This window comes from Scomber japonicus, chromosome 4 (assembly GCF_027409825.1).
Source record: "Scomber japonicus isolate fScoJap1 chromosome 4, fScoJap1.pri, whole genome shotgun sequence".
Lineage (NCBI taxonomy): Eukaryota > Metazoa > Chordata > Actinopteri > Scombriformes > Scombridae > Scomber > Scomber japonicus.
In genome coordinates this window covers 10,435,178-10,456,203 of record NC_070581.1, presented here as the reverse complement: position 1 = coordinate 10,456,203, position 21,026 = coordinate 10,435,178, and the positions used below count along the sequence as shown (strand labels likewise).

At 38.9% G+C, this 21,026-nt stretch overlaps 4 protein-coding genes across 6 annotated transcripts; 2 read left to right on the top strand and 2 right to left on the bottom strand.

The window, feature by feature from the left end:
- Positions 1-277: 277 nt before the first annotated feature.
- Positions 278-3,422, bottom strand: LOC128357067 (solute carrier family 25 member 45). 2 transcript variants are annotated; one of them, XM_053317305.1, is made up of 7 exons: positions 3,323-3,422; positions 2,867-2,950; positions 2,738-2,781; positions 2,581-2,652; positions 2,250-2,438; positions 1,360-1,594; positions 278-1,040 (listed from the first exon to the last, which is right to left on the bottom strand). In XM_053317305.1, exons 2-7 carry the CDS (start codon positions 2,901-2,903, stop codon positions 760-762), a joined length of 858 nt encoding a protein of 285 aa, XP_053173280.1. In that variant the 5' UTR covers positions 2,904-2,950; positions 3,323-3,422; the 3' UTR covers positions 278-759. The 2 variants fall into 2 exon arrangements, with proteins under 2 accessions (XP_053173280.1, XP_053173278.1); XM_053317303.1 differs by having other exon boundaries at positions 2,867-2,922; positions 3,323-3,416.
- A 2,262-nt stretch (positions 3,423-5,684) lies between these two features.
- Positions 5,685-8,565, top strand: mad2l2 (mitotic arrest deficient 2 like 2). The gene is made up of 8 exons (XM_053317306.1): positions 5,685-5,893; positions 6,290-6,408; positions 6,525-6,596; positions 6,695-6,795; positions 6,881-6,975; positions 7,254-7,327; positions 7,867-7,959; positions 8,132-8,565. The coding sequence occupies exons 1-8, from the start codon at positions 5,854-5,856 to the stop codon at positions 8,168-8,170; spliced, it is 633 nt and encodes a 210-aa protein (XP_053173281.1). The 5' UTR covers positions 5,685-5,853; the 3' UTR covers positions 8,171-8,565.
- A 2,183-nt stretch (positions 8,566-10,748) lies between these two features.
- Positions 10,749-11,269, bottom strand: smim1 (small integral membrane protein 1). Its single transcript, XM_053318202.1, has 2 exons — positions 11,080-11,269; positions 10,749-10,916 (listed from the first exon to the last, which is right to left on the bottom strand). Exons 1-2 carry the CDS (start codon positions 11,181-11,183, stop codon positions 10,787-10,789), a joined length of 234 nt encoding a protein of 77 aa, XP_053174177.1. The 5' UTR covers positions 11,184-11,269; the 3' UTR covers positions 10,749-10,786.
- Positions 11,270-14,216: 2,947 nt separating this feature from the next.
- Positions 14,217-16,913, top strand: tmem82 (transmembrane protein 82). Of its 2 annotated transcripts, XM_053317460.1 has the most exons (6): positions 14,217-14,514; positions 14,616-14,688; positions 14,858-15,038; positions 15,259-15,673; positions 15,901-16,088; positions 16,709-16,913. In XM_053317460.1, the coding sequence occupies exons 1-6, from the start codon at positions 14,421-14,423 to the stop codon at positions 16,787-16,789; spliced, it is 1,032 nt and encodes a 343-aa protein (XP_053173435.1). In that variant the 5' UTR covers positions 14,217-14,420; the 3' UTR covers positions 16,790-16,913. The 2 variants fall into 2 exon arrangements, with proteins under 2 accessions (XP_053173435.1, XP_053173434.1); XM_053317459.1 differs by lacking the exon at positions 16,709-16,913 and having other exon boundaries at positions 14,861-15,038; positions 15,901-16,317.
- Positions 16,914-21,026: the final 4,113 nt, after the last annotated feature.

Sequence of the window (21,026 nt, the reverse complement as noted above, 5' to 3'; positions counted from 1 at the left end):
CTGATGAGAGACAACCTATCCCAGAGTCAAAACTTACCACAAACCATTCAACACATTTTCTGCTTGTGTAACCTAACCACAGGCCCCCTATTCAGAGAGGAACACTGAAGGGTTGTATGACATCAAACACTACAGCTATTGGAAACATTATATCAGTGAATCAGCAAAGATCCTGGAGAGGTGACTGAATGAACACTTGAAGCCTTCACATCATCATAATCATCAGCTTTATGATGGAAAAAACACTACAATAACTCACTGGACCAGTCACCTGGATGAATTTAGTTGCATTATTTGTATTGTTTATTAGGAAATCCATAACTGTTTGTGTCCAGTTCATGGGAATAACATGATTTAAAATTTAAAGAAAAAAAAAGAAACTATAGTGAAAAACATTAAGAATATAGTGTTGTGGTTAAACATTTACATTTCACATAGTCAAGTAAAATGAATGAGTCCTAACACACATGAGCAGCTTATAACATCCTCTATCACAGCATACTGTTCAAGTCACAATTTAAACATGGTCCCTAGTTGAAGTGCATTTAGGTGTTTGACATGATCTGGATGAGAGATGACCTATTCCACAGATTTAAGAGTTAAAAACAGTATTTCAATAGTCATCATCTAATAATGTTAGGTAAACCTGAGAACGTGTGACCTACAGTCAAATGGTAAATCTAAACACTATCAGGAAGATGTTTGTTTTTGTAAGGCGAGGAGGAGTGTATCTATTCAACTGTAAAAAAAAAAGTGAGGTCATCTTGCCGGCGGAAAGAAAATCTTCATCAGACTCTCGTAGGTGAGGAAGGTGACAGCGTTGACAGGAAACGCTCTCACACTGTTTAGTAAGAGACCTTTAAAAAAGACCCTCACTCCCTCCTCTCTGATGCTCACTCTCATGCAGTGGAGGACCCCGTTGTACTCCCGACCACCAGCCCCGGACATCTGAAGCCGGGCTTTCACCACGTCCATGGGTGTGGCGAAGGCCCACGTGACCACGCCCGCAACACCGCCTGCCATCAATATTGCATATGTACCTGAAGGGTGGAAATGTTGCATTCAATGTCAATTTTGTAAATGATGCATGTTCTGCAAAATGACTTCAGTGCAGGTTAAATGAGATTTTGAGCAAAACTTAAACTTTAATCCAAACTTCCTCGACAGCAGTTAACAAAAGCTCCGTCCAAAGAAATGTGGACCCACTGATACAAGTAATTTATTTTGATTTATAATCTTATAATTGACTTGAGAGATTTTTTTAATTTCTTTCATCAAATTGACCCTCTTTACTTGACAAACTACCCTGGTTATACATTTGTTGAACATCAGCACTGTTCACAGTCACAGTCTACTGACCTGGCTGCTCACCGCTCTTGGTCAGAGCTTTACGAGTGACCTCATAAGGCAAAAAGTAAAGTCCATAACAGGGGACGTCCCTCAGTGCCAGGGCCAATCCTCCTTTGAAGAGGCCCTTGGGTCCCTCCTCCTTTAGGATGACAGCCACACAGTGAAAGGGTCCACGGTATCGGGTAGCAGTGGTTTGACCCTGCAGACGCACCTTCACCAGGTCAATGGGTGCACAAACAAAAACCTGAGAACAGATCATGTTAAAGGGTCAGCGCACCCAAATTATGCCTGATGTGTGGATTTAGATCAGTGCTAAACTTATAATCTTATTTAGTAGTAGTAGGCCTATTTTTACAATAAGCTTTTAAAAGTAGATCCCCTTAAAAGATAAATATTGTGCTTCTTACTGTTAAAACACACTATTAAAGAAAGACTAACAATGAATTGATCCTACTGACATTATTATTATTATTATTAATATGTCATTCCTCTGTAGCATAGATCTCAATTGTTTTTACAGGACTATTGAAAACACACCAAAGAGCCTCACTGCACTGGCTGACATGTTCATGACTTTGTGAATACTGATTGTCATGCAATTTCATTATTAATTATTATATATTAAGATGATTACTAATAATTGCCACTCCAGTTTCATAAACACATGTCCATTCCTCCAGCTCCAACTGGATCAGGTCTAACCTTACATTCTTTACCCTGCTCTAACAGGTTTTCTTTATGTCGAGGTCAACAGCACTTAACATTTTACTCATATTTTCACACAACATCTGAAAGCTTGGAGCGCCCTCCTCTCTTCACCTGTCCTTTAGTAGTTGAGGAGCATACAGTACATGCAACACCTTGAGAATGATCAGCCAGTGAACATCTGGTTTTCTTACCTGCACCAGGCCTGAGAAGCAGCCGGCAGTGAAGACCTGTGCAGCCGAGGCCGGTTTACCTTGGCTGCGGTCACCACGCTGAGATTGAGTGATGTAATCTAAAGCCTTACTGTAAGAGCCAAACACAACGGAGCTGGCCAGGCCTGTGGTCAGCACAGGAAAAGCCATGCCCTTGAAGAATCCATGGAGCTGATGTGATAAAAAAAAAATGAATGAAGAGATGAATAAGCACACATTAGTTCTTACTGCCATGTGTTTGCTGGTGGAGGCTGGAGCATTTTTTTTGAATGCAGTGATATCTGGTGTAATCTAAAAAGGATGTGATACTCACTCCTTCATGAGAGTATGTTTTAGCCACACAGTGAAATATCCCTTTATATTCACTCTGAGCCTGGAGACGCACCTACAAATAAAACACAAGGTGTCAGAAAAAGATAGTTTTATGCCTTTTGTCATATTAATGCCATTCATTTAGAGTGTGTTACAACCTTCACGGTGTCTAGTGGATGTCCAACAGCCAATCCAACTGCACCTATAATAACAGACAAGTTATACCTCCACATGTAAACAAATCAATAATGTGTTCTCAATCTTTTTTTTTTTTTTTTTTTGGTTACCTGAGATGCTCCCAGCAAGGAATTCCAAAATAAACATGATTTGCAGGATTTCAGACCTGCAAAGAAGAGCAATATGTTTTTGACCTGAGATAAAAATGTCAATAAATCTTTACTGCTGTTATAAATCCAGCTGACTGAAAGAACAAGGACACATAGAACTGACTAAGCTTGATTCTTGCATCAGTCTAAAGTCCAACAAAATGGCTTTTTCACACATTTAGTAGAACATTTTTTCCAAGCCTGGTTTTGTTGAGGATTTGACTGACATCATCTGATTGAGGAGGGAGACTTTTGCACAACTCTTCTTCCTGTGTTCAGCCTTTCCAATACAGCATAGGCTATATACAAAACATTTGGTGAGTGAAACCCCCGTGCATACGTAGCTTATCATCGTCTATTATTTGCATGAAATTAAGTCATGCAACAACAGCCTTTGAATTACACACCCTGGCCTACCTTAGGTTAGAGTGACATCATGGTTAAAACATCTTCAGAGGAGTCCTGATCACTAGTTTTCCTGCGGTTTTTCCTGCCGATCACCATGACTGATGACCCCCAAGGTATTGTTTTCCCTAGGATGGCAAAGTCACGACAAGCCTTCTCCGCGTTTGATTGGCTGACTGTGATATTATTACCCTAACGCTAACCAATCTCACTTCTCATGCCTAAACCAAACCAACCCAACCAAGGAATGCAACGAGTATTAGCCAATCAGAGGCAGAGTAGGGCGGATCATTACCTCGCCATCCTAGGAAAAAGACTTCTCGACCAGAGGGTCAAAACCAGACCCACCGTGAATGAAAAAACACCATTTCCTGTTTGACACGATTGTCTTTTAAAATTAAAATAATGATAATAATGATACACTTGAAGTTATTACTACCTGTTCAACGAATATGGCCACATTTAACACACAATATTTAAACAGCTAAAGCTGAGCTAAAATGTAAAAAAAATAATAAAATAAAAAATATTGTACAATTGTGTCAATGCCTTAAAAGTTCATTTGATCTATTTCACTGTAAATTTCATTGTATCCTCCTTATAAGAGTATAACATTTCAGGGGAAATATGTGTTTCGACTCCAATACATTTATTTGACAGTGTACAATCCCAGTCACATTTTAGATGTCTATGAGCTGTTAACAGATCCAATTAACAATGACTGTGGTTGAGGTTATTTCTTTTTTTAACAGTTAAAAAAGATAAATAATAAACTTGAAGGACACATATATGGTTTAAATCAACAGCTACTGCTTGATTTAAACCATATGTGATGCACTGCCTCACTTCATCAAAGCACAGCACCTGCAAGTCCTCACCAGCACAGTGCATCAGTGCAGTCCATAACTAACGGGACAGGGACAAGCTGGCTCTGTACTACAGGATATAGGATTTAAAAATGATACTATGATCATGAGGTTTCAATGCTGGCTCTCAACTGTTAGTGGGTTTATTTGATCTGTTTTAATATGAAGACCTCCAGATTTCAAGAAACAAAAAATAATTACAGGTTAACATAAACATCCCACAGAAATCAGCACACACTTTGTATCCTCCCTGCTGTACTGAATCCATCTTAGGTTTTAGCTGCATTCAGACCAAAATCAGCCTTGGGCCTTGTTTTGCTATTTTGCTGAATTTCAACAAGTTAGAATGAGGTTTGGTGAGTCACATGATCAGCATTCCACTGTCTGTCCTGTACAGCTCCTTGGTTCCCTTGTCCTTTTTTTTAGGATCATTGTCCTGCGGCTTTCTCCTAAAACTGGGGGACTGTGAACAAAAAAAAAGCATCAGGATTCTTTCACTGTACATGCAATAACCTTGCGGTTTCATTTCAAACTCAATGTACTGAAATAGAGCCATAATAACAGAAATGTGTGTCACTTATACTTCCAGATTGCAATGTATTTATGTTGTGCAGGCTATCAAGCTCCAGTAGTGAAAGTAGGGGAAAATACAACACAAAAAGTTACATTTAATATTCATATCAGTCAAACTATAGTCAGTATCACTTGTACACTAACCAAATAAGCTACACATATGCAAAGCATATAGGGCTGCAGTGCATAAAAAGTTTCTAAGACATTTTTAAACACAAGGTGGAGCTGTTAATCAGTCAGATTTTGGCTGAGTTAGTATTTCTGAGGTTTTCAGCATTTTCATGCCCATGGTATTTAGGGATCTTCGGTCTCCACAGAGAGAATAGTAAGTGGAATTAGGTCTGTGCTCTGTCTGAGCTCTGTCTGAGCTCTACTCAGCATCAGTCCCAGTATGTAATCAGAGTGCATTAAACCATATGACACATAGGGATGAGTTGGTGTGTCACTCCAGGCGTGTTATTAATGGTGATTTATAGAATAACTATGGAAATGCTGCTACTGGACTGCACATTGATGATGATATATTTGGTAAATTGTAGCCTGCCACCTATAGAGCTTAAAAGCAGTCATAATCTCTCTGTTATTTAGTTTAATTGTAAGTGTCTTGTGATTGAGTGTTTCATTTAAATATTATTTTAAACCTCTGAATGGGACACATGTAAATGAAAACTCTTTTCAACCCGTGAACATAAGAATTCTAATGTGAACATAGAATAATATAATGTTTTTGCTTTCTTTGTAATGATTTTGTTTTACATTGAATAATGTCAGTATGATGAAACGTCATCACTAATAGACATCAAGCGGCTTGTAAACAACGACTGTGACGTCAATGCGGTGCGCAGCAGACCTTTGAATAGCTTTGGTAACACTGGAGAAAAACCGCGTTTCGGGTCGTGAGGTGGATTTAATTCCCAGGTCGTTTTAAAGTTTGCTTTTTCTTCTGTTAGTCCTTTTAAAAGTGTCGTTTTACTTCCGTCGTTTCATTCAGCGAAGGATGTTCAACAGACAGCCTCGAAGATAAGGCTTCGCAGACTGCAGTGTTAGCTACCCAGAGTGAAAATTACATCTTTACTTCTGGTGACAGTTGTCGGAAAAGAAAATATGACAACTCTTACAAGGCAAGACCTCAATTTTGGACAAGGTAAGTAAACCAAACCAACCACACTGGCGCCGAAAGACTAACCTCTAAGTCTAGTCTCCAGCCTCTATTTCTAAAACGTCAACAAAACTTAGCTGATACATTTGGCAGTTTAATTTGACCCTGCTATAAGTAGATAATTTATCTACATAAATTTGAAACAAGACATTTTCTGATTCATGAGAATATAATGGTCAATTCGGCTGAGCATAATACAGATGAGCGGTTTCTTTCAATCAAATCTGCCGTGCATGTTGTCCCCCGTGTTGCTGGTCATGACATTAAAAGCATCACTTAATTTCTGGATATTTGGCTGAAGTTTGGTGTAACTGTCTCTCAAGGCACGAATAAAGGGGAAGTATGGGAGGTCTCATTATCTCATTGATTCCTCTTTTCCAGTGGTTGCTGACATCCTGTGTGAGTTCCTGGAAGTTGCCATTCATCTCATCCTGTATGTCCGTGAAGTTTATCCTTCAGGAATATTTCAGAAGAGAAAGAAGTATAATGTACCAGTGCAGGTAGGCTACAGATGGATATATTTGGTACTGCTGTTCTAACAGATTTCAAGAGAGTCTTACCTATGTGTATCTCTACAACTGAGTTGGCTTCTGTCTTTGGTGTGTTTATTGTCTAGATGTCATGTCACCCAGAGCTGAACCAGTACATCCAAGATACACTTCACTGTGTAAAGCCACTCATTGAGAAGGTAAGACATGACTTGATGCTCTCAGCTTAATTCAGGATGAACATGCATCACCTCATATCTGCTTATAAACACAGCTGAATCTTCCATTTTCCTCCCAGAATGATGCAGAGAAGGTTGTAGTGGTCATCATGGACAAGGAACATCATCCAGTCGAGAGATTTGTGTTTGAGATTTCCCAACCAACATTGCTGTCCATCAGGTATTCTCCTTCTCTTTTTATCAGTAAAGACTGTAAATAACGTGGTGATCGTGGTCGCTAACAGCCTGTGCATTTGTTATTACAGCTCAGACACATTACTGTCGCATGTGGAGCAGCTGCTGAGGGCATTCATCCTAAAGATCAGTGTGTGTGATGCTGTTTTAAATAATAACCCACCAGGTAATGTCACTGATTACTTGTATGATTTAGTTAGAACACCTATGACTATGTCCAGGGTATAAAAGTCTACTGGGTCTTGACCAAGTCTCTGTAGCTATCTGTGCTGAAAGTCCTGCTCAGATAGCTGGTAGAAGTATTAAACATAGAGCATTAGAGGAGAATTAAGCTTTCCATGACAATGACTTGTTGTGAGAGAGATTGTATGCCACCTAAAAGATATTCAGGTGGGGCTATACATGAATCATTTATGTGACCTGTTGTTTTTTTTTCTGTGACAGGGTGTTCATTTTCAGTACTAGTACATACCAGAGATGCTGCCACACGCAACATGGAGAAGGTTCAAGTCATCAAGGTGAGATTTTTATAACTCTGCAGACAACATATTGTTAATCAGCGTACAGTGTGGGACTATCTGGGTCATAACAGGTCAATCACTGCAGAGTCAACAGGCACAAAATTCTGGGTTATGTGGGTCTACTTATTGTCACATTGACTTATTATTCCAACAACAAAACGCACACCTTGTGGGTCACATTAATTACAGGTAAATGGGGGTTGCATTTCTCTCCACTACAGTAACCTCAAACCAAAGGCCAGGATAAACTATATCTCAGTATCTCAAACACAAAAAACATACATATCAGCCTTTTGACATAGTTAAGCTAATAACAATCTGGCACATCAGATGTGGGGATGGCAAATAAGTTGAAAAAAAATACTAAACTTTTCTTTCACTATATAGTTCTCACTCTCCTCTTGCTTTGACTGTGCAGATTATTGAAAATTATGAAAAAAACTAATGAATAAAACTATCCACCAGAGGGCGCCTTTACCACACATAAATACTGCAGTTGTGTCTTTTGTGTTACATTTATAAATTTGCTTCTTCAGGATTTCCCATGGATAGTTGCTGATGAACAGGAGGTCCACATGCAGGAGCCTAGACTGATCCCACTGAAGACCATGACATCTGACATAGTAAAAGTGAGCAGAAGAACCACAATCCAATAACATTCACTGAGCCTCACTGATCAGATTAACACTCTGGTACACACTGTGTGGACTGATTCATGTGACTTATGTTTTGTTGAATTGCCATTAATGTCATGTTTTTTGCTTTTGCTCTCATTGATATGTTTTTCCTTGTCTTTAACAGATGCAGCTCTATGTGGAAGAGAGAGCCCAGAAAACATAAAAAAGACTTCTTCTTTTTCTCTTTTAAAAAAAGAAACTTTGCTGCATGTGCCAATCTGTGACAACATTGGAAAGAGCTGGCACAGTCAGAGAAGAGCATGAGTTTTGGGATGGAGAGTGAGATGATCTTTGTGGAATGTGTTAGTGAAGTGCACACATTAAGCTGCAGATTGGACTGATGCACTGGCTGGACATTTCATCTGGAGTAAAATCTGCTCCAGAAGGTTTGTTGTCTCTGCCGACTTGATTTAATTCCATACCATTATGCACATATGTGGTTACATTATTGTGTTATATGTATAGTGTTTTTTTGTTTGTTTGTTTTTAATGTCATTGTTTCACCATGAAAATAAAATTCCAGTGGAAATAGAATGCCTTGAAAGTTGATACCAGATACCAGTTATCCACCACAAACATGGCACGTGCAAAGGTTTGGGCAGCCTCTTAGTCTGTACTTAGTAACATGCCCTCTGGCAGGTATTGCAACTTGCTAACCCTTTTTGTAGCCAGCTTAAAGATTTTAATTCTTGTATTTGGGATTTTCTCTCATTCGTCAAAGGCTTTTATAGACAGGTCACAAATTTAAGAAAAAACAACATAAAGTGTTGAACAACCATTTGCCATCAGAACAGCTTCAATGCTCCTTGGCATTGATTCTACAATCTCCGAACTCTACTAGAAGTATGAACACCATTCTTCCAAAAGATATTGCCTCATTTGGTGTTTATATGATGACGGTGGAGAGTGCTGTCAAGGACAAGTGGACCCGAACCATGCCAGCAAAATGCCCCCCACAGTGTAACCGAGCCACTGGATCCCCTCTCTGTCGGGGTCAAACATTCAGACAGGTACTGGTCTCTTTGTGTACGCCACAAGCACAGCATTTGTTGAGAATATGGTGAAGGATGACTCATCTGACTGTATCTCTTTAGACCAGTGCCTGTGGGTTTTGCACCACTGAACTTTCAAATATGCATTCAGCTTTGTAATGAGCGGTTCATGCACTGCAACCCAACTATAACATTTCAGGGGAGTTCCTATCTTATCAAGAGATCTTAGTGTGTATTCCTGTGCACATTTGCAATCATTTGTAAAGTTCCTGTCCATTGTTATGTGACAAATTGATGTTTTGGTGTTATGACAAAGCAACAATTAAATATGATATATCAATGTTGTTTAATATGTGAAAGGTTATTAGATCATGATTGAACACCCGCAGAAACCCCTTCCTTTGTTGAACCAAGACAGTAGTACAATAGCCTTTGGTAAAAAGCTAAAACCATTGACCTCTAACATGTCACACAGATGACTGAAAGTCTCCACAACCTCAGAAGAAGATTCATTGATCTCAGTGCAGTTTAGTCATTCTAACTTTCAAGACTCAAGCATTCATAGGTTTAAAGTTTATGAGTGTATAAAGTGTTACTTTATGATGAGACACAGTATACATATACAGATGTTTCTAAGATGCTGTATTATTCTAATCTGTAAATTGCAGTTGGTAGAAGACAGTATTTTCCATTATTTTATGTAATCATTCTATTGGTGTCATCTTACTTTTACTGTTTGCTGCAGTTATAAGTGTGGACAGGATTCAAACACAAATGTACTGGTCAGGTAAAACCAATAGATAGTGGTGCTGTTTAGAATTTATATAATTTTAGAGTCATATCAGGCTCAGAGCTTTTATGTTGAGAAATCTCTTGATGACTCTGAGCACTTTAATATTTAGCCAGAGTATTTAAGTTAATGATCAAGAGGTTCTCATTACACATTAACTCATGATAAGACTGTAGAAGGCGTCACAAGCTACACATTCAAAGTGCAGGTTATTTTTATCAGTGCAAATGTAATTTTAATGACAGACATAAACGGAGTTCTGATAGGCAATGCTGTTTTCTTTGTTCAGCCATGGTTACTTAAACTGCAGACAAGCTGGAAAAATACATTTCATCACTTCCTGTTCAGCAAACTATTTTCCCCAAATAGCTGAAAGACCAACTGGGTGTTGAAATCAACACATTTATGGAGTTTCATGAACTGGATGTAGGTTAAATGGTCAGTCAGAACTTATATTTAGCTGTTGGGTGAATACAAGGCATTAATACTCAAACACATGACAGAATTGCGATATGCTTTCTATTGTGGTTTCTCGCAGGTCAACTATGTAGGGTACTGTTACAGATTGAGTGACTGCTCAGGGATGTGATGGTGTATGTGAGAAGTGGTTGTTTTGAAGAGACCAAATGTAAGACCAAAGAAGATGGTTGATGGCCAAGTAGGTCCCAAACTGCTAGGAAAGGTTTACATATTTAGATATTCAACCTACTCAATAATCCATTAACTTCCAGGCAGCTGCATAATTGGCTCACCCTGACTAGGTTAAAGCATCTCATAGACAACAGATATTAATCAGAATATAGATTTAATTTACATAACTTTCAGTTCTCGTGTGTCAAAAATGTTGATATGAACAATGAGGAATCCCATCAAAAATGTAGCTTTGACTTCAGTGTTCTTCAGTTCATTTGGTTTCCCATCTGTGTAAAAAAATACTTAATAAAAAAAAAAGAAAAGTTTTTTAACGTGGTTCATCTGAAATGTCTTGTCTCCATCATCAACACTTATGGATGTAGTATCCTGTCACATATCCTAGGATGTACATGGACACCACAACAGACAAAGCTCCTGCTGCCTTCACTGCTATTCCACTGCTGACAATAGGTCTGCACACTCTGTCGTAGATCCTGAATGCAACACAGTGGAAAGCAGAGTCAAGTTACACAGTTTACAGCTGAAAATTGTCATTCTAACATTATTTTATATCCTAGTTCCACCTAAGAGTCTCTTGTGTGCCCCACTGTGCTCGGATTAACTTCCACACCACGCAGGATGGACCCTTTGTCTCACCTCATCGTAGTGGGCTGTGAGGGCTCTTCATTCATGTTGACGGTCTCGTTCCAGCGATCATATTTCATGCTGCCGGCAGTCTTAGAGTCCATGTGGGAAGTCATTTCTCTCCTCAGCTGCCAGGAATCACTGTTAACTCACCGCTTCACTGCTCAGCACATGAACTCTGTGTTCTTTGACACAGTGAGGATGTCTTTATTCGTGACAAAGGGCAGAACACTCATGTTCATAAATCACTATAAGGCATCTCGACAACAATGAAATATGACATAAATGAGACAAATGAATAACTCACTGCTGTTTGATTATTTTGTAAAGGAAAAATCATCATTGCCTCTGACAGCTGCACATGATAAAGCACTTTCTTGTGAAGTCTTAAATGTGTTAAAATAAATTCTGTTTAAATTACAATACCAGTTAAAAGTTCAGACACACTTTCCCATTTACCTGAATGAGACCAAGTATTAGTAAATAATCAATCAAGTACTTACATTGTTCAGCCACTCCACACGATTGAAATACTGAGATTAAACAGGCATGGGATTTGCTTCAGAAAAATTCAGTTTATATGCCTACGTTAATAACTCAATGAACTCAAGCTGTGCTCACATGTATGAGTGAGAGTTTAAAACTACCACTGAAAATGAAAGAGTTGTGCCTCCTGCTTGGAATGAGACGTTGGCCATAGTTCATGTGTTCCAGTTTTTCTCTGTCACCTGCTTATATGACTCTTTCACAGTTGTAAAGGACAATTCAAGCTCAGAGTTGTTAGGTTAGACTCCAGTTGCAACATATCCTGTGGAGATAGTGGGCTCCAATTAGGTTAGTAGGTTTTATATTCTCAGTTTCCTGGATGAAACTATGATTTAGTTGCATAAAACAATTACTTATTGGTTCAAATGTTTTGTTTAGGCTCTACTGCAGAGGACAAACAATGATCTGTTTGTGCTGGAATAGCAGCAGCCTCTCCTGCTTGTAGATTTAAAGAAATTCAGCTATTTCAGCTACTCATTTAGTCAGATATAGACGAGATATCTCAAATGTCTCAAAGCCAATGTGATGACTTAATGACTTTAAAACATCACATTTAGCACATTTGCAACAGGAAAACTGTTATCTATACAGTATAGTGTATAGTGTGTACATAGTTCCTGTTATATCGATGACAGAAGAACTGGATTCAAACTGGAGACTTCACAGAAGACCTGCGTAGCATGCATGGGCCCTAAAATACCCAAAAGAGGACTGTAGCCAGCACTTGTGTTGCTTTCATTGCCCCTCTGCACAACCAATGTATCCACCCAAAAAGTGAATTAATTCCCAAAGAAATCAAGGCACACTGTTTCATCAAACTTCATGCATTTATTATACTCTCTGCACTGAGTGGAAACTTCTTCCTGATAGTTGTCTGTTACATCATCACATCTAATACAAAGGCATTTCTCTGAGGGAACAGAGCACCAACTATCAAAAAGTACAAAGTAACAAAACACCAACTCCAAACTTTTGTGGTGCTACCCTCATTTAGGCCATATTTTCTTTTTATATTTTCATATTTCTTCAACACTTATCTAAATCTTCCACAAATTAAAGTAAAGTAAATAATTTTATGGAAAGAGGATGAATTTCTAATAAACACACCACACTAGTAGCCTCATACTTATACTTGGCTTGTGGTTTCCTTACGTCACTGTCGTTTCCACGAGTGTTTTCATGGATACCATGCAGTTGGCTGTTGGGGATATTTAACTGCATTCTGGAGTGACAGTGTTTGGATGAAATATACAAACTGTCAAGAGCATTGAGCCCTGGAGGCTTTACTGCAGCTTTACTGCATATAGCAGAGAAATGCTTCCCCCTACTGATTAGAGCATAGTACTCCAAGAATATGCATATTTCATTAAATACCAGTTTAGTGCCCATTCAAAATGTGCCTGCTCAGAACTGGCCAATTGCTTCAACACGTAGAAAAATGAATACAGTTGATGTGAAGTGTGAATGAGTATATACACCAATAGCATGACAGAAACTAACATGCTAGTATAGAAGTCAAAGAAGCAAAGTACATAGACATTGGTTTTTGATTGTGGGGAGATGTGTGTCCATAACTGTTAATTAAAGACACGCAATTTGAGGCTTTTGAGCTCTCTGTAATTTTCATTATGGGCCAATCTCCTCTCCCTGTTATGCAGGAGTCAGTCCTCAACTCCGCCCTGCCCCAGCACAGAGCAGAGCAGCTCACTGATCGCTGGTGTATTCAAAATGTATTAAAATTGAATACATATCATGTGTCCACATTGCACCAAATTCGACACTGCACTCGTTCCCTGGTTATACACCTGCCAAGTGTGGAGTCGAGTGGATGAATGATTCTCAAAATACGTGAAGGACATACAGACAGATTACTTGCTTTATATAGAGAGATAGAGAGATGTACATGGTGTCCCCTCATAGTGAGCAGGTGAGCAGGCATTTGATTACTTAGCACCTGTTACACCTTTCCCTCAACAAATATACTTCCCATACCTTGAAATAATATGAGCTTACATTTCCTTATATTTGTTGTAGTATTGTCAAATTAATCTTTATTTAAACATACCTTCAGAAACACTCATCTGCACACTTCACTCCAAACACTTTAGCTTGAAACGCCTCAATTTTAACACAGTCACTATACTTTAGTTTCACTTGATATTTTATATTTACTTAATATTCTACTGCTTTGTTGTTTGTCCATATTGTAATTCTGCTGCTACATACTGTCTACTCTGTACAATGAGCAGCTATAGCATTTCAATCTGTACTGAAAGAGGAATAACTCATCTGTTGCTTTTTCTGAGTTTTCTGTTTTGTTTATCTTGTGAAAGTTTTGTGTGTTTGGGATACATAAAGAAACTTGACTTGAATGTTTTGCTCTGAGCAAAGTGTTATTTTTCAAAAAGATCTATGAAATGATAAAGTCGTTGTCGGAGCATTTTTTCCACACTGTAGCTTTTAGACCACTAGAGAGCACAACTAACACTTCACAGCATATTATGACATAAAGTATTTCCCATTGTGCAACACCTTCCATTATCTAGTAATAAGTGAGACAGTTGTGGGCATGCGCTCCAACCACACTCAGATGACCTTTGGAACAGGCAAAGCTCAGCGATGAGGCACCAGAGATAAACACCAGAAGGGCTGAGCTATACTTCATATTATTGTTAACTAATCTGGAATAATTGCAAAATATGGTTCCTGAGTGTGTGATGGCTTAAATCAGATTTATCTTCATGGTTTTTTGTAAAAACCAGTGACATTCATTTTGAATTTGGTTCTTTAAAATCAAAGGTAACACTATGTTATCCTTTATCACATCGCTTCTCCCGACTTCCTACCTCCTACCGGGGTGGTTGACTCTGGAAACCAATCCACTAGATGATCTACTTCAAGGTGAGCTTTTTGTCCATTCATTTTCTCAGAACTGTACATATGAACCTTGTTACAGGCAGTTCCTTGGTTGTAATAGAAATGACATGCTGTCTGATATGCAGGGCTGGTCGGTGCATGTGGGATCTCTGTGCTATGCTCCCTGATGAGAGTGCATTTGTTTGTAGAGGAGGAAAGGTGAGGAAATGACCTTCTGAAACATGTGAGCATCAACTTGGTGTTAAGTTACATAACCTGTTTGCAAAATGTCAGGTTTTCACCATCGTCATAAAAATATTAATGTTTTAATGTTGCCTCAACAGTTTACATTCATTGGTTGCTTGTTTTTTACTTCTACATCTCACAGCAGGAGTGAAAAAGATGTATCAAGCCAGAATCATCAAAGTGGAACTAAAAGGGGATTTGCTGGGATGCTGAACTTTTTCTTTGTGACTGGGATTCTGGCTATAGTGGGTTCACGTGTGGCCTCCCTGGTGGTGCTAGAATTTTGTCTTCGGGCTATCTCTGGATGGGTTACAGCTGGACCAGTAAGAAGCCAATTATGTGATTAAAAATATTCCTAAGATTTAACTTATCATGTGATTTCCATCTCATGTTGCAGATACCTTTCATTTTTCTTTCCTATGTTTTTTGTGTGTTTTTTGCCATGTCATGATGGCTCATAGATTATCATAACCGTCTTCATCATTTTTGATTAGTCAATTCTGAACTATTCTGTTCTGTTCCTATTCTGTTTCTATTCACCAGGAGTCTGGAAAATTTCTGCAGCAGCTTTTAGTGCAAAGCCAGTTCTCTCTGGGCTGTGCTATAAACTGCAGTTTGCACTTTCTCCACGAGGGGGCATCGCAACGTTGGCTGTGCCTGCTCCTGGCAGCAGCACTCAGCTGGTTTCTGGCTCGGCAGGCCTCTCGCCTACTGCACCATGTCATGGCTCTGTATAAACTCCACAGTTCACAGCGATACTGCGGCATCTGCATCAGCCTCCTGACATCAGGCCGCTGCCTACTGCCCATGCTGTGCAGGGCTCTGCTCATTACCTTCTCTGTGGCTGTGATGGCTGCAGTATCACTCATCAATCAACAGTTCCTCTCTGCAACAGAGGCCCTAAGGTTCTGGACACCACTGACTATCTGCTACACACTGTTAGTGGTTTACATGCAGGGTGAGAGACATTTAAAATTGAGGAAAATTATGTAAGAAATTATGGTGCAATGCATATTCAACACTGATTAATCAGGACAAGACCTTCAATAATGCCCCAGCCTTTCACAGTGTGACAATATAGACCTCTATCTGGACAGAGGAAAACCATTGTAAATCAATTATCTGTTTGTTTTCGTAAACATTTAACCAAATATTTCCCTGCAATGCTGAATCTTGGTTCTGCAGAGGAGCAGCACCGTCTGCCCAGCAGCCAGGCTGTCCTGAACACAGTGATAGTTCGTCTCGGGGGTTTGATGGTCCTGATGCTGACTGTTGGACGCTGGTCCGACGTGCTTCACATCCTAATGTGTTTCCTGGGCGAGGCCAGCTGTCTAATCCCCACCATGGATCTACTGGATGCAACATCCTCACGGGTCAGTGAGTCTCTCTGGAAGCAGCACACAGGGCTGAAAGCACTTTCTGCCCACCGAGACACAAAAACTGGGGCAGAATATCAATGTGTTCATTAGACTTGGTCCCAAGATGAGACTGAACTTCTCAAAGTTGTATCCCAGGTGGAGAAGGTTTAAGACCCCCAAGACAGATTCAGGTCAAAGTATTCTTTGCCAAGTTTTCCTTTCACTGAGCTAGCCTGATTAAATAGTTCAGAGTTAAAAAAACAACCCTTACTACACACGCACTTGATGCAGTTGTAATAACATGCATTTCGGGTATTTAAATAAAAGTGTTGAGTCCAATTTAATGCAAATAAAAATGTAGATAAAATGAATTTAAATTAGATTTATCTTCAAGACATATATCAAATATACATAGCCAAATTCAAAATGCAGCAAATGTTCAATATAACACTGTTGTTATAAATATAATGTATTTTCTGGTAAATGATTGTGTTACTATCACATAGACACAGAGTCAGTAGATATCCTGACTTTCTGTGGTCTGAGCTCTTCTTGACCAACAGCTTGGTTACACAGCTGTCGTCAGTGAACAATATGTCATGAGTTTCATCTGTCATGTTTCTGTGTGCATATAGGAAGAAGAGGATTATACAGACAACGTAAGAAGAGAACATCGACGAAGACCACAAGCACAAAAGAAGGAGCATCAGTCATAGTCACTTCATGATTTTAAAATTTGGTGGTACTTGTTTTTAATGGGAGTATTTAATGTAAAGTCCTATTAGTTTATGCTTTTGTATTTAAAATGCATTTTTTTTTCGTTAAATATTCCACAAAGCATTTTGTGATTAAAAATCTTTTGGAAATTCAGTCTTGAACCACAATGTATTAGATAAAGACAAACCAAAAGACATTTCATCTATTTACTGCAGAAGGCTATCCGATCCAACAATCATCGCCTCTGTGTAAAATAGTGGTGCTGCTCAGAGTGTCTGTGTGACCCCTCGCATTAATTCAACACTGTAATCTGAGGAAGATTTTAACAGGCAGACGGTTATTTTCCTGGAAAGATTCACTGCTCTGAATTTCCTTAGGAGATGTAACTTTAGTTCAGTGCAGCCTCAGAGCCTGATGAAGCTTTGTAACCCTTTCTGCAGCCTCCTGACACATAGGGGTCCAAATAAATTAGGTTTATTTATGCATGAGGGCAGAATACTATTGTATTGTTGCTATAATCAAGCCTAGCTGAAAGCAATTCACTGGTTCTAATTATTTCACTAATTGGTGTGATTCAAGGAGGAAGCAAAAACTCATAGCTAAAGAATACATTTTATTTACCTTTACTTTCAACAAAGGAAGAACCATTATCTTACTGTGAATACATCAACCCACAAAGGAGGGAAATGTAATCTGCTATCATTTTATTTTAATGTACATTACACATGCTTATTATTCAAAACGGGGGTAGGCCTATATTTTATAAGATTATCACACAGCTCACGTCTAAGTTTTACGGTAAAACAAATTTATATTAGCACACAGACCGGCTGGATACGGATCGTGTTTGTCAAAATTGACACAGCTGCTCTGCAATAATTGATGTCATTTATGACCTATGACTGCACACGTTAATAGCAAACGAGGGGCATTAACTCCATCCCAAACAGCTCGGGCGGTAGGTAACCATTTCCAACAAATTGTGTGTGGTTATTTCACTTATTTCCACAGAAATAACGGGCCGCTTCTGTCGTGTCTCTCCAGTCTGCTTGGTAAAGAAAAGGCAAAATGGCTGACGACAAAGTCACACAAAATGGCGTTAGACAAAGAAAAGGCTGTGTATCTCTGACCTTCACTACTTCTTACTGACAAAAACATATTTTTAAAAGTAAAGAAACACCCGCATTAATGGCTTTGTATAGTTTGCTGACACCAATATCGCTTTATAACACCGCAGAAGCTGTTGTGAGATAAAATGAACGGTTACCCACTTTACACAATTACACTTAGCTTCATTGTATCATAAACCTTTCCTAACGTTAGCTTATAACCTGCCTTTATGTGACAATTTAGCACTTTTTCTAACGCCTACATCAAATTACATCCACACTTTGGCGCCGGTATATGCCCATTAGAGGTGTCTTTATTGAGAGCTGTGGACTGACAGAAGTATATTCCATGAGAGGGCTTTTTTTGTACATCACTCCCGTCATTCCGTGTCAAAAAAGGCGTGTGAAATGACAGTGGGCTACATTAGCCTGACGGTCCAGTTTCCAGAATAATCCAGGTCTGAGAATCACTGAAGAGGAAATTTAGTTTTGGTGTCTTGTCGATCCACCAAAATAGGAAATTGTACTCCCATAGGTTTATTAGATTTTTAATTGAATAAAGTTCCCACACCAGGACGGATTCAGTAGACACAGGGAGGCTGTTCTCCATGAGCACCCGAATATGGTGAAAATGCCCATTGAAGTGACTGACTGAGCGCTTTGCTGTCACCTCCTCAGGAGACTTCCAGACTTTTCTGTTCTCAGCTGATAGGCACGCAGCACGCATGCGCACAGCGGTTGTGTGTGTCCCATGTTACCGCATTTTAACGCATGCGCAGCTCTGTCTTGATAGGCTCGCTTAATATAGTAACAAAAGCAGAATGATGCTGTGCTGTAGTAACAGGGCTGTATTTTCTGCCCAGCTTTCATTCACAGTGTTTTTAGTTACTTTTTAACTGGTTACATTTAAAATCACATTCAGCTCCAGCATGTGTCTGAGCAAAATAAGCCTAAACAACCCACCTCCAATTAGGCTGAGGACATATTTTAAGTAAACTAAACATTAAACAACTATCACAAAAAATGATTTAACTAACAAATAATATTTTATAGGAAAATACTTCTGAGAAAATTGCAGTTTTTATAGACTCTTCACCAGTTCTTATCTTTTGGACCTTTGGACATTGGCCTGATTGCTCATGTTACTTATTAGCTTAAAACAGAGCACAGACCAGGGCAAAGTTCTCCACTTTACAGCCTGCTTGTAGAAGTGACTCATGTCAAAGTAAATACATTAACCTAGTTAAAGCTTTAGTTTGGGCAGTAGGCATTACAGCAAGAGGAAGACAACAGTCTGCGGTTTATACACAATGTAAAATGGAATACATCAAATTATGAACAGTATTATGACAAAGTGAAGAGTTTTGTTCTCCATGTCTTTTGCATTGTATCTACTGAGTCCTGTGTTAAAACCCTTTTTGTGTCTCATCGTGTCAGTCAGTAAAACCCTCTAATGCACAATCCTGTCATTTTACTGATATTTCTTTCATCTGGGATCTTAACTCCTTTGTCAATGCACTGCTAAAGTATATTAGGATTTCTTCTTTTCCTTTGTGCATATGTGACTGAATGATGTTTCTTCTTCTAAATATGTCATGTTGACTCACTGACATGTAAAATGGATTTGGTTTGATTGAATGCTTTTATCCTAGAGTCACTTTCTCACACACATCAATCTCAAAGTTTATGTCAAATCTTATTTTTTGAGAATATCTTTATAAATGGAATGTATGACACAGATTAACTGGAATCATTTCTTTCTTTACTTTCTTTATTTTATTAACGTCTTTAATGCAGCTGTACTGTGTTTAATGGATGAATCAGCTTTGGTGATACAGACATTACAAAATATCTGATTTTTCTGCACTTCCCTAAAACCAGGCCTGAAATGACATGCTTGTGAGCAGCAGTAATTATGCAGACAGGTGATCAACTTGAGGAAAGACAGCTTCAGAAGTCCTTGGCATAGATTTTGCTTTTTCTCTCTCTACAGGATAGAATAGGGCTGGACTCCATTCTTCCAAAGTAATTTCCCCTTGTTTGGTGTTTTAATGATGATGGAGGAGAGCGCTGTCTAACACTTTGCTCCAACATCACTGAGATATGGTGATTGAAAATGCCTTAGCATATGATTCATCTCACTGTCATACACATCAAACTATTCACTGAGCTCTTGTGTCCTGTACAGAAACATCTGCACCCATGTTTCTCCAGACTTTTGCATTAATTTGTCATCGATTTATATATAATTTCCTGTTCCTGTTCATGATATAGAGGCTAGACTGTGGCCTTTTCTGTATTTACAGTCATGAAGCTGCTAAGGGAGTTAATCCACTTTAATTGGGCCTGTGCAGATGTTAACTTAAGTCACCTCATATCGCTTTACTAAAGCTTGTGGCTCAAATGCTCTGATCATTAACATTCAGAGCTGCAAACAACGGGTGCTTAGTTTCCTGTTTCCTGCAGGCTCAAGTTTTTTGCTTTACGTGTCAAAAGCTTCAGCACAACCTTTTATACTGGGTGTAAATGGTGTGGAGGGTCAACTCATCATAACCTTATAGTCAGATCCCTCCATCTAATATTGTGCATGAGGTCACATATTGACCTAATCTCTGAAGACAAATAAAACAATTAGTGGTGATTTATAAATCATCAGTAATTATACATCAGTCCACCCATTTCCCCAAGCACTTATTTTGTTAACTCACAGGTGACTGGTGCCCACCCCAAATAAACCCTGTAATTATTAGCATTAAGTGGGATAAATAATAAATGATGTACATACAGTAGCCCAACAAACAGTGTAAAAGGGGACAATCTTTAAAGCTCACTGTGATTTTTTAAATGTGGCCCTGAGGCTGATTGAATCACTTTGGGGTGGGTGTTAAATAGCTTATCGATTGATAAAAATCGAATGGATCCTATTACAATAATAATACATTCTAAAAATATCAGACCTGGGCTCGTTTAGCTTTAATGTACGTGTGCCTCACCTTGCTAAACATAACATTGGGATCCTCCAGAGTGTCAAAGCTTCTCAGATGTCAAAGCACCAACATGCAACCGGGGGTTTTCTCACGCATGCGCATGGGCGGAGACTATCTCATCGGGTGAAAAAAAAAAAAGA

Bases quoted from the DNA above. Each gene is read 5' to 3' on its own strand.
- LOC128357067 (XM_053317305.1), bottom strand. From the start codon at position 2,903: ATGTTTATTTTGGAATTCCTTGCTGGGAGCATCTCAG. The intron at 2,782-2,866 runs GTAACCAAAAAA...CTGTTATTATAG, and splicing joins CCTTGCTGGGAGCATCTCAG to GTGCAGTTGGATTGGCTGTT. The intron at 2,653-2,737 runs GTTGTAACACAC...TTTTATTTGTAG, and splicing joins ATCCACTAGACACCGTGAAG to GTGCGTCTCCAGGCTCAGAG.
- tmem82 (XM_053317459.1), top strand. From the start codon at position 14,421: ATGTTATCCTTTATCACATCGCTTCTCCCGACTTCCTACCTCCTACCG. The intron at 15,039-15,258 runs GTAAGAAGCCAA...TCTATTCACCAG, and splicing joins GATGGGTTACAGCTGGACCA to GAGTCTGGAAAATTTCTGCA. The intron at 15,674-15,900 runs GTGAGAGACATT...TTGGTTCTGCAG, and splicing joins GTTAGTGGTTTACATGCAGG to AGGAGCAGCACCGTCTGCCC.
- mad2l2 (XM_053317306.1), top strand. From the start codon at position 5,854: ATGACAACTCTTACAAGGCAAGACCTCAATTTTGGACAAG. The intron at 6,976-7,253 runs GTAATGTCACTG...TTTCTGTGACAG, and splicing joins TTTAAATAATAACCCACCAG to GGTGTTCATTTTCAGTACTA. The intron at 7,328-7,866 runs GTGAGATTTTTA...TTGCTTCTTCAG, and splicing joins AGAAGGTTCAAGTCATCAAG to GATTTCCCATGGATAGTTGC.
- smim1 (XM_053318202.1), bottom strand. From the start codon at position 11,183: ATGACTTCCCACATGGACTCTAAGACTGCCGGCAGCATGAAATATGAT. The intron at 10,917-11,079 runs GTGAGACAAAGG...TGTTGCATTCAG, and splicing joins TCACAGCCCACTACGATGAG to GATCTACGACAGAGTGTGCA.